The following is a 14,753-nucleotide window of genomic DNA, read 5'->3' as shown; positions in this document are numbered from 1 at the left end:
TTTTTTTGCTCTGCCTGCTTAATAAAGCCCTGGGACATGAAGGGAAAGGGGTGATATACATGGACTCCCGCAGGTCCCAACCAATAGCGAGGCTGCTATGGTCCATACTGATGGCAGTGGTGGTGGTATGCTGTTGTTACATCCTATAATTTCCTAAGCACAACTAGAATGGGAAGACTGATGTCTGTCCTTCTTGCAGACAAGAGCCTCACACCACACCTAGTGGCCTGTCTAGCAGTAACAGAAATAACTTGGGAGGGTCTCAGCTGCTCTGGGGTATTTGCATTCAGACTGATCTGGAGTGGGGCTTGATTCTGCCTGTGGCTAGCTGAGACACATGTATGGGAAGGGAAGTCATGGTGGAGGAAGGGAAGAATGGGGAAGGAAGAATGGAAGGAAGAGGAAGAGAAGGGAGAAAAAAAGGAGGGGAAGAAGGTAAGGGAGAGGAATGGAGGGAGCTCTTTACTGAGTGGCCTGGCCTTGGCTGATTACTCTATAATGCTGAGATTCAATAGGTTACACCTGTCTATACTTTACAATATCAAGTCACATTTTCTCTGGATTTTCAAGGGCTCAAGACATAAACATCCTCTTAGTGACTTGGACGTCAGGGTCTGTAGGGTTCTTCCTGATCTGCAGTGCCTCCATACTCCTCCCTTTCCTCTCTCCTCACCAACCCCTGCCTCTCCTCAGCTTCTTCTCCTAGGACTGAAGTAAAGTCCAATCACCAATTATTCAGACAGCTGACCAGTGGGGTCCTGTAGTTAGTCCCTTGGGCTTCATTGCCTTCCTGCAACAGGAATGAAGGAGGGCCTGGGCTGAGTTTGAGGAGAGTCAGGCAAATGGAGATGAAAGACACCTGTGTCTTCTATACCTTCTGCGTGCCTCTGCTCCATTGATTTTCCCACTCAGTCTGGGCCTACTAATTTCTCTCAACTGCAGCTGTTCCTCAGTACATAAATGCTGTGGGCCTCCCAACAGCCCAGCACATGATAGCCTGTAAAAGCACACAGGTGGCTGGTAGCTCTGGCTATCCCTCCCCACTACCCAACCCCACCCTACCCCAACCAGATATCACCAACATATGCAGATTCCTGGGGGACTCTGGCCACAATCCATGATGGCTTACCACACATCTCTCTGCTCTCCACCTACCTATTCTTATTTGCTTATCTGGAGCAGACAGTGTAGCTCATGTAAACCCCACATAGAAGTGAGAAAGACTGCAAGTGGACCATGACCTCCCAAATTGGTTGGTACATAGCATAAGCTGCCAAGCATCACCTGCTCCTTGAAACCATACCACTCAGTGGGGTATCTATTCTACACTGTCTCCCCACTTGCCCCCCAACATCACTGAAATGTATCCAGTGGCAGAAAACACATTTATTTCACATTCCTTGCAGTGCTGGGAGCATAGCAGGTGCCTAATAAAAAGCTTTGTGACTTAACAGAGTCTGTATCATTTCCCCTAGTCTGCTCCACCTTTCACTGCACAGTTCTTCAGTAAAGCTGTGGAGCTGCAGGACCACTTCAGTGTGAAGATACCTCAATTTCATCAGCCACTCTCTCTCTGGATCTTCAGAAAACCACTACTTCATTCCTGTTTCTATCAAGTAGCCAAAAGATGTTTATAGAGCACTTGTTCTGAGCATAAGCTACTGTGCTAGTGATGAAATTTCTCTAAGCAACATGAGGATCTTGAGTGAATTGATAACATATGATTTCTCCCCACAATGCCCAGGGCCTCTCTGAATGACACACACTCCTCACTCGCTGTCCACCCAGAACCCTGAGGTCTCTACCTTTAACCCCTTTGTAATGCTGTCCACTCAGATGAGCAACTGCCCCAGAATGAGGCCTCGAATGCTGAGTTGACTCTGGCCAAGGGGTGAGGAAAGAGAGTGGAAGCTGCACTTACTGCATCTGTTTCTCCAACTGCCACCTGCTCAGAAAATCGGACCTTTGCAGGATTGGATCTCAGCTTGGCCTTCTTTGCAGCACTGATGAAGGCAGATTTGGGGGACTGGAAATAGAACAGAGAGCTAGTGAGTTCTCCATTCCTGAGAAAAACCTGACCTTTGCCACACCAGTGTTAAGATGTCTCAGGAAGGGTACACTTTCCCTTACTTATCAGTAAGTCAATAAATAAGTATTGATCCCCCACTAGGTGCAAGGCAATGTGCTAAGTGCCTCCTTATACAGTGTGGGGCAAAAATAGGTTTATAGTTGTGAATATGCAAAACAGTTTATTTTTGTATTATCATTTCTTAATTATTATATTAAGAGTATTTTCCCTATGAACAAACTGTAAATCTACTTTTGCCTCACCCTGGGATTGGTGTGTTCTGAAAAAGCTGGGCATGAATCAAATTGGGGTAAACTGAATCTCATTATTTGTGCTTTAGGTCTAAGGGAGTTTGCAAAAATTTTTTAATAATAACATCGGTTAATTTTTATGTATTTGGTTTTCTTAATGTGAGATATACCTAAATGGTGTTTTTTATTGATCTTATTCATCTGATAGCTATGCCCTGCCCCTAGGAAGGCCCCTTGTAGAAAATATTATTTTAGGTGTGGGACAAAGGGTGCCTAGCACTCCAAAATGATTTATCCACAATTTATACACTATGCAGGAACATAGACGTTGGGGATTTACCCAGGTGTCCTGGTTTTCCAGTTCTGGGCTCTCTACCACTTTGTTCATACAATTCCATATGAAATGCCCATAGAATTAGCTAGTATCTCTAGTTCTTGAAAATTGTCCCACAAATTCAGCAGGATACATGGTTAGTGAACGCTGAAATGAAGTCTTTCCTGGGTGCTCCTTGGATTGGAGGAAATACAGGAGTCATGTCTTCGGGAGCATATATTCATTCATGTGACAAATTTAGGGAGGGCCTTCTATGTGCCAAGAGTTGTTATATGTGATGAGGGATTCAGTGGTAAACAAGACAGACAAAACTTTCTGGACTCAAGGAACATCCATTCTAGCAGGGACCGGCATACAATGAACAAATATCATTTAGGTAGCAAATAAGGACTATGAGGACAAGCTGAACAGGGTAAGGGGTGCCAGAAGAGGATGAGTGAGAGTGGACATAATGGGGGTGTTAGTTTAGACAGGATGGCCAGGGAAGACCCCTTTGAGAAGGTGACATTTAAGCAAAAACCTGAAGAAAGTGAGGGAGAGAAGCCATGAGGTTATCTGGACAAAGCTATCCAGCTAGAAAAAACAATAAAGGCTCTGATGTGGAAGTTGAAGTGGGGTATGTGAGGAACAGCAAGGGATCCCAGTGTGATGCAGCAGAATGATTGGACGGGGATTCAGAGGGGTTGTGCTTACAGAGGGAGTGTGAGGCTTTGTCATGTAGGGCCTTGTAATCCATGGCAAGTTTGGATTTTACTCCACCGGATGGTTTTGAGCAGACAGGGTATGACTTGCATTTTATTCATAAAAGGACTCCTCTGGCTGCTGTGTGGAAAATAGTATAGGAGTGTGACACCAAAGTAGGGAGACCAATTACGAGTCTACTGCCATACTACAGTTAAAATATGATGGCAGCTTGGACTAGGATGGTAATAATGGAGATGATGAAAAGTGAGTGAATTCTTGATATATTCTGAAAATAGAACCAGGACAATATGTTGATGAATTGGATATAGGAGGTGGAAAAAAGATAGGAGTCACAAGGAAAAACAGGGTTGTTATTTTCTGAGATGAGGGAGACTGGGGGAAATCAGATTGGAGCTCCTTCAAAACACTTCCCCTATCAGCCTTGTCAGGAAGCCTTCAAGTCCTACAATCCAGAATCCTTTCATATTAAGGCCCCGAAGGTCTCTGCCATCTCAGAAGGCCATACATTAGCTATTTTCTGCCATTAATGCTGGGTTGAGATTCATTTACCAGATCAGCCACAGGAGGGCAGGGCCCTAAGATAAAGACACAGCAGAAACAAATGTCCTCATCAGGTCATGGGCCCTGGTCCCAGCTGTGTTCTCTTTCACAACCAGCAATCTCATTCCCCACATAGGGCAGATTTCAGAAAGCCACCTATTCAACCCAAGTCCAGCAAAACCTCAGTGGATCTCAGTACTAGCTGCATGGCAGAAACACTGAAGGAGCTTTTAAAATTCGATGCCCAAGTCCTGCTCCAAACCAATTACACTGAATTCCTGGGGATGGATCCCAGGTATTGGTATTTTTTAAGCTTCCGATGATTTCAAAATGTAGCTGAGGTAGGAAACCACTGAACTAAGGAACCTTGAAGATCTTATCCTGAGATACAGGGTCAATTTGTTGGCTGCAGATGATATACTACAATGAAATGCAGGGCTGGAGATCATTGCAGAGATGACAGTACTGATTGTTCATGGCAGTTGGGAAATGCCTTTGTGTGTTACACATCTTAGTGCTCCAATCATGCAGGCTATAGCAGGTGCACAAAGAAGGGGCAAGAGAGAGAGAGAGATCTGTATCTATGTTCAGGCAGCTCTGTTTGACTCCATGGGCACCACAGACATGAGGCAAGGAAAATCTTGGTGCTACCTGACAGATACCCTTTCTCTGTGATCATCATGGGATGCCTTCGTGTGCAGTGTGGAAAGAGGCATCTCTAGAGAACTGAATGGGAAATTGTGTCCACCCTTCATTTCTACACAGGAAATGGAGGCTTAGGAAGAGGATATGGTTTACTCAGAGTTATCAAAATAATTTCATAGTGGAGTTGAAACTAGAACCCAGATTTCCTGAGTCTTGGATTAGTGATTTGTTCCCCAAAGCAGGCCAGAGCTGAAAGTTCATTCCTGATCTTTCATCCACTGGTTATAGTTCTACCTTGGTCCTATTGAATAGATTCAAATGTATGAAGAACCCCAACTGGTATCCTTTCATGTATTTACCTGTATGGAAGGGATGGCCTCCTTGCTGTACTTATCAAAAGAAGTCCAAGATTAGATCCTATCCTAGAGATACCACTAGAAACAAAAGATTCACATATATGGGAACAAAATCATGGAGGAGTAAGTGGAATTGCCAATATTTTCAGGGATTATAATCATTTTTGGTGACTGTTATAGAGCTATTTTCAGCTTGTTTGTGCCCCATTCCTCACTGACCCTTGCCCTGTTGGTCTCTAAGACTCCATCCTATTCTCACTATTCAGCCTCAATGGCTGCTGGTGACTCCCTCATTGCCAGTTGTTCTTTGCTACATGTCATGGAGTCACACCTAGCCCTATGCTTTGACACAGTGACACCTGCCTTGCTGTGTGGATACAAGGGGCTCTCAAAGGTTACCCTGTCTCAAAGCATGTTCAAAGCTCAGCTATGGAGCCTAAAGTTATTAATACTGAGGTCATTCATTTGAATTAAAATATTGAGGATTGGGAAGACCCTGGTCAAATGACAAATGTGGTATGAGGAAGGAGTAATGAACACAATTCAGGGGCCAGCAGACTATGGGCATGTGTGGGCCAAATCCTGCATACCACCTGTTATTTTTAATAAATAAGCTTTATTGGAACACAACCATGCCCTTCATTTATATATTGCCAATGGCTGCTTTTGGGCTATCTTGTATGGCCTAAAAAAGTTTAAAATAATGTGGCCCTTTACAGAAAAAGTTTGCTGACCCCTGTACTAACTCATTAGCATACAGTCACGCACTGTTTCATCATGCACTTTCCTGATGACAAGAATCATTAGGGAATGCTTGTTAAAATACAGAGTCCTAAGCCTACACCAGACTTAAAAAGTCAGAATCTCTGAGGGGATAGGGACCAGGAATTTATGTTGTTGAAAATGTCCTAACCCATTAAGCATAGATTAATTGAGTATCTTAAAGATGAGACAGCTGAGCTCTTCACTGACCCATTTTTCCTTCAAGCAGCTGGAAAGCAGCTTTCCGTCCTCATTTTGCAACAGGTGCCCTTTCTGGCTAAAATGAATTTTTGGTTGAAACATGGGACTAGAATTGCTAAAGGGCTACTGGGCCACTGCAAGCCCCTTGAAAAAATTATGAAGCCAGCAGCTGGGTAGAATAAGCAATACAGGAGAGAGCCTGTCTCTCCCATGGAACTGATTTCAGCAGCTGGTGATTCTTTGGTCATTTTAAAATTTGGTGGCTCTATTAGTACCGATTTTGGGGTTGTGTTCACTTATATATTGACCAAAATTGAGTATATGGCCAAGCATATTAGTGCATGATAGAGCCCTACTTTGATAACTATGAAAGAATTTTAAGAGGATGAAGCTCAGGTTCCTGAATGTTTGACAGCCTCCTGATTCTCCTTTCTGCTGGCTCACTGTCTTTCACACCTGAGCCTACTTATAAGCAATTCCCATAGCAAGCCCTATGGGAGCCTGAGATAATAAAGAGCCATCCTGGTGTCATGGGTCCACTAATAAAGGACCCAGGTGGTCTTCCTTCCTTGACTTGGAACTGCCTAGAGGTGAACATGTCCCCTCTCTAGCCTCCAAGGTCCCCCACAAGACACATGATCCCCATCTATTGCCTAGTCAGGTGGTTGTGCTCACAGCTCCCTGGACACACTGAGCTCTTCTGTGCCCACCTCATACTCTCTCTTCACCATCCTTGACTCCCATGGCCTCCAGTGTCCCTTTTGCTCAGCTAAATGACATCTCTAAAGCCCAGCTCAAATTCTACATTGATCCTGAATCCTTCCCCAACTCCTCCATTCCCCTCCATGGGTTTCCTATAGTACTCCTTGTTAATCCACATGATGATGGGGCTCACCTCCCCCACCAGGTTGTAGAATAGATGACATTTTACGTTACTATGTCTCCCCCTAGCACCAAGCACAGAAAAAAGGATAGCTGATTGCTAAGGTTAATAATGAATTACTTAATCAATTTGGCAAATACTGTTTGAGTACCTACCATCTTCCAAGCACTACATTCCAAGAAGCTCTGTGGGAAAACAATTCTTGTGCAGTGGTTCCTATTATTTTGGTGGTTTGTTTTTTTTTTTTTTTTTTTGCCAGGTGGCTCTAAGCAGAGAGTAGCTCTTTGAGTAAAGGCTAAGTTTTCAGAACCATCTGAAGGGACTTTCTGCTTGCTTTACCAGGGCCATTCTACATGATAACCCAGTACTTAATCAATTTAAAAATATTTATGAGGACATACTATGTGCCAAGGTCTAATAGTACCAAATTAATACATATTCAATCAATTATGGGGAACAGTTGGTCACTCAAAGATTAAGAAACACCCTTAAATACATACAAGCTTAATAAGTGCCTATCTATGCAGAATGATTTGAGGGGCCCTGGGAAAGGACCCCTGTGACTGCTCAATATATCCCCAAATGGTCTGCCATGGTATGAGTCCCTCTGGTAAAAAGAAAATGCCATCTGAAAGAGACTACATGTTTGACAAGTAGTTCATAATATGTACCTTGGCTACATATCAGAATCATTTGGGGAGCCTTTTCAAAAGTCCAATACCAGGGCTCCATTCCCAGGGCTTCTAATTCACTTGGTCAGGGCTAGAGCCCAAGTATTAATATTAGTAAGAGCTTCTTGGGGGGTTCCATTGCATAGCCAGGGTTGAGAACCACTATATTAGACCATTATCAACCATAGAATATAGGAGTGAGCTTCCAGGAGCCTTAGACATTTTCTGGTCCAATGTTTCCTAAATTCTACTGAGCATCAGATTTACTTGTGGATCTTAATTAAAAATAAATCACTGGGTCACATTCGGGACCTATTGGGAGACTGTCTTCTGGAAGAAGTGGTAAGCTTGAACATAACAAGGGTTTGGTAAGAGGCAGCAGTCTCCACGTACCCATGAGATGCCAAGTACCTACTTTAGACATAGTACTATTAATGTGTTCTGTGATACAGGGGCTATAATACTGAATATATGCTGGCGGTATTCAGTAAGCTTTCACTATAGCTTTAGAGAGGAGATTCTCTCTGTTGATTTTTGTTCTTCATGGTGGTTATGGTCTATGTCACTTCAAAAACTGAACTAATAAATATTGAACAGTTATCACTAGGGGAAAAGTGTATGTGTGTGTATCTTATATATATTGCAATCTTAAATTCTAAAAACAACTCATCCTGTAGATTCTATTTCCTTTATTTTACCAGGAGAAAATGAGGTTCTGAAATGTTAAGTGATTCTCCTAATGCCACCCCACTAAAGGGGTGAGAGTTAGGATTCAAACCCCATGCAACTGTTACCATAGCCAGAGTTTCTTGCAGTACATTGCACTGCCCCCTACCACCTCCAACCTCTGGAACACCTCTGTATGACTGCTGAAACAAGAAGACAGAGTGTTGCCTTGTTTGACCTCAGCTGGGAATGTGTGCATTAAGAGACTCAATTTTTTCATGGTCTGCACATGTCTGCAAATGACCAGTAAAGCATTGTGAGTAGTACTGTATTTTGCTGTGTATGATGTGCACCCATGGTTTACTGCTACCCATGTGTAATGGATGCCCTTATTTTTCCCTCAAAAGTTTGGGCAAAAAAATGTGCATTACACATGGCAAAATATGGTAATTTTGTGGTTACAAATACATTTTAGGAAATAGGTGAATTTGAAAACATGGAATCTGGATAATGAGGATCAACTGTATATGTATGCAAGGTTGACATTCAGTCAGGATGCACTGGTATGGCCATACCTGTTGTAAAATACTGAGGGATTCTTTCACACTAATTGGTAAGTAGCCACTGGTCTAAGCTTCCTGAGTGCTACCTGGCCTCTCTGCTGGGACCTCTTTACAAATGATCAACTAAAGGGTTAACACCTGGCACAGTTAGGGGGCCTTCAAGGCTCTACTCCAGTGCCTATGGCTGGCTTACATTCTGATTGGATGGCCCCTACTGTACAGGCCGCTAATTGTTTTGATTATCACCCCTGTGTGTATGTGTTCTCCCACATCTATGCTCAAAGAGTTTAGAGATCACAAGGCCAAGAACTAGAATTTAAGCTCTCTGAGGTTAAATTCCATGTCTGTCCCGTGCACTGCTATATTTTCAGTCTGGAAGAACACCTTGAACAGTAGGCATTCAGTAAAGGTTTGATGAATGAATGAATTAGAAATTCTCACTGAGGTTAGTCAGGAGCAGGTGTTTAGAAGACATGAGTCATATGCCAAGTCTTAAAGGAAACAGCCATCCATTAGAAGAGATATGGACTAATACAAGGACAGAAGTCTGCAGGGCAGCAAGAACTAAGAAATGTACAAGGAAGAGAAGGGAAACAGCAAGGAGGCCATGGAATAGGACAGTGGGGGCATCAGAATTGGGGGCAAAGGGTGATGGCACTGGGATGACAGTTGAGACAGAGATAGGGGGAGTGTTTGCCTCTTCATTCCACAGCTAAGTTTGGACACTTTAGTTTAGGTTGCTGTGATGGCTGGTAGTTGGGTTTCCTTCAGTCCTTCAACAAATATTTATCAGGTGCCAACTCTGTGTCAGGTGCTATTCCAGACACTGGGGACACAGCAGTGAACAAAACAGTCTCTACCCTCATGGAGCTGACATTCAAATGAGGGATATTTACAATAAATACATATAAATATAGTATTTCACAGGAATGTAACATGTCACAGCCACTTTGGAAAATGGTATGGTAGTTTCTTTGATAAACTATTCATTTAATATACTCTGTGACTGAACAATAGTACTTTTGGGCATGTGTCCCAGAGAAATGAAAACTTGGCCTGTGATAAGCAGCCTGGTTTGCATCTGTGCACTGTCCCTGGCTTTGCACGAAATGTCATCTCTCTCTGGAAAATCTTTCCCTCTATCTTTGCCTGGGAAATCCTGCTCCATTCTTCAAGGTCTAGCTCAGGTGCATCCTCCTCTATGAAGCCTCCCCTGCTTTCATGCTCCTCACCCCCAACAGATGTGACTTCTCCTGTAGCTATAAGACGGGAGCGAAACCTCAGTGCTGGGGTGTAGGGGACTGTTGTAGACATTGGGAAGGGACAACCAGACTGGAGGTGTAAGGAACAGGTGTCCTCCTCTGTGAAGCCTCCCTTGCTTTCATGGTCCTCGCCCCCAACAGATGTGACTTCTGAGTTTTGCACATGGAATGTTTATACCTGAAGTTATGCATTTGAGTTAAAATTACTCTAAGGATATAACCTAGCAATGGGCACTGGACCTTGTGAATCCAAGTCTTAAGGAGAGGAGCCTGGGGATTTTCACTTTTAATAAGTAATCCTGCTGACTACATGATCAGGCAAATTGGGGAAACACTGTTCTAGTCTAAACTCTCAATTTACAGATGAAGAAACAGATTCAGAAAAGGAAACTGACCTTTTAATTGATCACACAGCCAATTAGTGATTGAACCAAGACAAAGCTCAACCTGTTTGTTGAACTGTACCTCCACAGAAACTGTATGTTAAATTTCCCACACACAGTGGTGCGTCTCATACATTGCAGGCCATTTAGTAAATACCTGTATGAATGAATGAATAAGATTTGCACCCACTGTCTTCAAGGACTTTATGGGAGTTAAACACTGGACAGATAAATTTTGATGGGGCACAGCAAAAAAGAGATAGAAAATATCTCTGGAAAGTACTTCTGGAACTGTGGTGGTGGTGGGCAGCTTAAGTGGGATAAAGCAGAGGGCATAGAGCAGTGGATAGCCCTTTAAAATTCTCAAACCTTGGACATGAGAGTAGACAAGATGTTAAGAAGGTATGTTTTAAGTTTAGTCCTAATTCCTTGGCTTACAAAATGTTGGTCCTAGTCTCTTCTCCCACCTTCTCTCTCGTCACTATCATTTTCCAATACGGAGTCCTCTCATTTCAGGAGGAGTGGTGGATAGCAAAGAAGCTCACTCACCTGATGAGTGTGCAGAACTGTAAGAACGATGAATTCCTTAGTGCTCCTAAAGAGAGAAGAGGGAACAGGAGAGTAGTGTATCATGCACTAGGTACTCATCTAGCACAAGAAGCAACACCAGAATTTCCCCCTAGTCTGCATTCAGGTATATGGATTAGGACAGAGGGCAATCTGAGTATCTGCATGGCTGCCTTGCCTCCCATCATTTGTGGCAGCTGACATACACCATCCATATAAGTTCACACAGGCATCTGAAATGGTGTTATCATTATCCCTGAGGTTGTCATTTTTCAGGATTTTTAATATTCCTTCTCATATTCTCTTTGTAGAAATCTCCAAACCTTAGGAGCAATTTTATCTGCAGACTAGAAAATTCTCAAGAAAAACTAAAGGCCTGAATTATGAAACTCAAAGGGCACACAATCAGTCTCGGGAACCATGTACTATGATTATTGGCAATTTGGTATTTAAGCAAGAGGGGACACTCAAAGGAAAAACCCAAAGGAGGTCATTTGGTCACCATGACTCATACTCAAGAGATTCATTTCAATTGAAGGATCAAGAAATGCAAGCCAGGGAGCCACAGATGGAAGCCAAGACTCTCCTGATAGCAAGTATTCAAAAGAATGAAGAAGTTGAAACTCTTCCAACATGAATTATGCCAATGATCAAACAGGCTGTGAGGTATGAACATTTTCTCCCAGGAATGCACTGATGGCCTTTTTCAAATGTTTCTGGGAATAAAGGTATTCCAGAAGGAGAGTGAAAATGCCCTTGATTCTGGTGATTCAAGAAAAGCCAAGCCCTCTCCTTAAAGACTGGATCATTATGCATATTCAGTGAGGCGAAGTTCCAGGATGAATAAGTACCAGGGTCTGGGATGTTCCCAGGAAAAAGGAGTTGTGTTCCAGGGAAAACACCACAGAACAATCTGTCTCTTATAGAGAGCAGGAACATAGTTATGTGACTTATTTGCTCCAGCCCCTGACACATCTCCCTATTTCAAGTAGAAAAAAGCCAAAGTCCTTATAGTGTCTACAACTCTTCCCCTTCCTTACTCCATTCCACACATTGGGTTCTCTCCTGTTCCCCAAATATGCCAGACACACTCCTGCCTTAGGGACTTGGCCCTGGCTCTTTCTTTCTCCAACATGCTCACCTCTTTCAAGACTTTCTTCACATGTCACCTACTCAATGAGGCCAACACTGGCCATGCTATTTAAAGTTGCATCCTATACTCCTGTGCTCAGCACTCCTGATCCTCTATTCTGATCCATGTTCTAGTCTTCAATAACACTCATCAGCTTCTAGTATACTGTATAATTATTTACCATGTTTATTGCTGATAGTGTATTTCATTCCACTAGAATGTAAACTCTAATGCACATGGATTTTGTCTGTCTTATTCACTACTGTACATTCAGTGCCTTAGAACAGTGTCTGGTGCACAGTAGACACTCAATAATAAATATTTAATGAATGAATTAATGAATTAATGAATGATCCACTAGTCCCTAAGGATATCAAATGACCAAGCTCCATTTTGACCCCGAGGAACTCTGGACTTCCTCACAAAATTGGGCTACCTTGTTCTAGGGTATAAAGATATTCACTGGAAGCAAAGCAAAGACTTCTGAGAGGTTGGGTTGAAAGAATCCCAACATGCCCCAATTAGGTTAAAGAACTCACTTCATACTGGTGTGGTGATACAGGGAGAAGTGTGGAATACAATGGACAACTGAACTTAGAGAAGAGACAAACTAAATGTCATTAGGGACCAGACACACTCCAATATATTGAGCTGGAAGGGGGGCATTTCAAGAAAGGCCTGCTCTAGACTTCAAGAGGGAACATTCCGAATCCTTTCAGAGCTAGTGAAAGGGTGCTGCTGCATACTCAGAGCACTAAGTCTGCCTTTGAAGGTGAGGTAGGGGCTCAGGGTCAGGTGGGCTTTGGGAGGGCAAGAAAGATGAGTGGGATAAAAACACTCTGAACTAAGAAGGGTTGAAAGAGATGGAGGCAGAGATGGAACAGACTACATAAGGGAGAGAAAGAGAGTGAGAGGGACAGCACATGGGTGCATTTGGGGAGAGATAGCCAGGTCCCCCAAACTAAGGTTAGCCCATAGAATTAAAAACATTCAGCCCTGTCCTCTCATTCCCTAACAAGTCTATGCAAGGGTATATGTGGGTGGTATGTGTGTGTGCATGTGGTGGGAGTGTGAGATAGTGGATTGTGTATGATGTATGCATGTGTATGTAAGCATGCGGCACAGGTAGATATAAGCATGTGTGTAGCACATGGTGTGTGGTATGTGGTGGCATGTTATGAGTATGTGTAAGGTGTGTGTGGTGTGTATTGTGCATGGTGTGAGTGGTTTGCGGTGGCATAGCATGAATCTGTGGTGTATGTGTGGGGTGGATGTGGGTGCACAGTGTATGTGTGTTGTGTGCATGGTATAAGGTAGATGGTAAGTGGTGTGGGGGGTATGTGGTGTGCATGGTGTATATGTGAGCATACAAGGTCTGTCTGGAAAAAGTCCAGCCATTAATAATATAACAAGAATGGTTTGTGCAACATCAATGTAACCTGGCAGCCAAGGAGAGTGGACTGGAATGCATATGTGTGAACAATGATGACTGCACTATATTTTTCAGTAGGGTGGTAGATGCCATTGAGTGAGCATGTGTACTGTGTGGCTGTTGCATGCAAAATGACTGAGCAAGTGAAGCAATGAATCTGCATCAAATTTTGCATTAAGCACAAACATTCCTCTGCAGAAACTATTAGAAACTATTCGGATGAAATCAGAAGGCCACAGCTATAGGTGACTGGTGATTGGCAGCTTCATCATGACAACGCGCCCACTCATGCATCATGTCTTGTGCAGAGGTTTTTAGTGAAACATCAAATCACCCAGATGACTCAGCCCCACTACAGCCCAGATGTGGTGCCCTGTGACTTCTGACTTTCCCCAAAACTAAAATCACCTTTGAAAGGGAAGAGATTTCAAGTCCTAGCTGGTGTGACTCAGTGGATTGAGTGCAGGCCTGCAAATCAAAGGATCGCCAGTTCAATTCCCAGCTTAGGGCCCATGCCTGGGTTGCAGGCCAGGTCCCTGGTAGGGGGCGCATGAGAGGCAACCACACATCGATGTTTCTCTCCCTCTCATTCTCCCTCCCTTCCCCTTTCTAAAATAAGTAAGTAAAATCTTTTTAAAAAGAAGGAAAGGGAAGAGATTTTAGACCATCGATGACATTCAGGAAAATATGACAGGGCAGCTAGCTGATGGCAATTGGGAGAACTGTGTGAGGTCCAAAGATGCCTACTTTGAAGGGGAGTAAGGCTTCATTGTCCTATGTGCAATGTTTCTTGTACCTTGTCTGTTCTTCTATAAATGTTTCTATTTTTCACATTACATGGCTGGATACCTTCAGGACAGACCTCGTGTATGTGGTGTGCATGGTGTGTGTGAGTGTGTGTTGTGATAGGGTGTGTGTATGGCATGTGTTGTGCATGTGTTGTGTGAGTGCAATGTGAAGGCATGGTATGTGGTGTGTGTGTGCATGGTATATAGTGTGAATGGTGTGTGTGTGCACTATGTGGTAGCATGGTATGTGTATGAATGTGTGTGGTGTGCATGGAGTATGTGGTATGTGATGTGAATGGAGTAAGGAAGGGAAAAATTCAATGTGATTACTCCCTCATACAGGTATTTGTAGTCCCCTGATATTCTTTTTTCTCTCTCACCTGCCCCCATGTGGAGGTCACGAAGGGGTCACACATACCATGAGTAAAATCCACAATGGCAGGTTCCCATCCTCAAACCACTGGCCAGGGATTTCGATTTTCTTCTCCTTGTTTTTTTTGGGGGGAGGGAGGGGTGGAGAGGTGAAAAACAATGTCTTGTTTAC

At 43.3% G+C, this 14,753-nt stretch overlaps 1 protein-coding gene across 6 annotated transcripts in view; it reads right to left on the bottom strand.

Moving 5' to 3' along the window:
- Positions 1-14,753, bottom strand: part of FRMPD3 (FERM and PDZ domain containing 3) — a 151,901-nt gene that overhangs the window by 49,265 nt on the left and 87,883 nt on the right. For 2 of the 6 annotated variants that reach the window (XM_053917545.1, XM_053917544.1), the window contains one exon: positions 1,922-2,026. Coding sequence is in view for 3 of the 6 variants with exons in the window: in XM_045188493.2 (XP_045044428.1) it covers positions 1,922-2,026; positions 10,840-10,885; positions 14,628-14,696 (220 nt within the window). In the remaining 3 variants the exon portion in view is untranslated. Of the gene's footprint in view, positions 1-1,921; positions 2,027-10,839; positions 10,886-14,627; positions 14,697-14,753 lie in introns of those variants that run through there. The other 4 variants (XM_045188493.2, XM_024551650.3, XM_053917543.1 and 1 more) reach the window with 4 other exon arrangements.

Source organism: Desmodus rotundus, chromosome X (genome assembly GCF_022682495.2).
Source record: "Desmodus rotundus isolate HL8 chromosome X, HLdesRot8A.1, whole genome shotgun sequence".
Taxonomy (NCBI): domain Eukaryota; kingdom Metazoa; phylum Chordata; class Mammalia; order Chiroptera; family Phyllostomidae; genus Desmodus; species Desmodus rotundus.
This window is presented reverse-complemented; position numbering and strand designations above follow the sequence as displayed.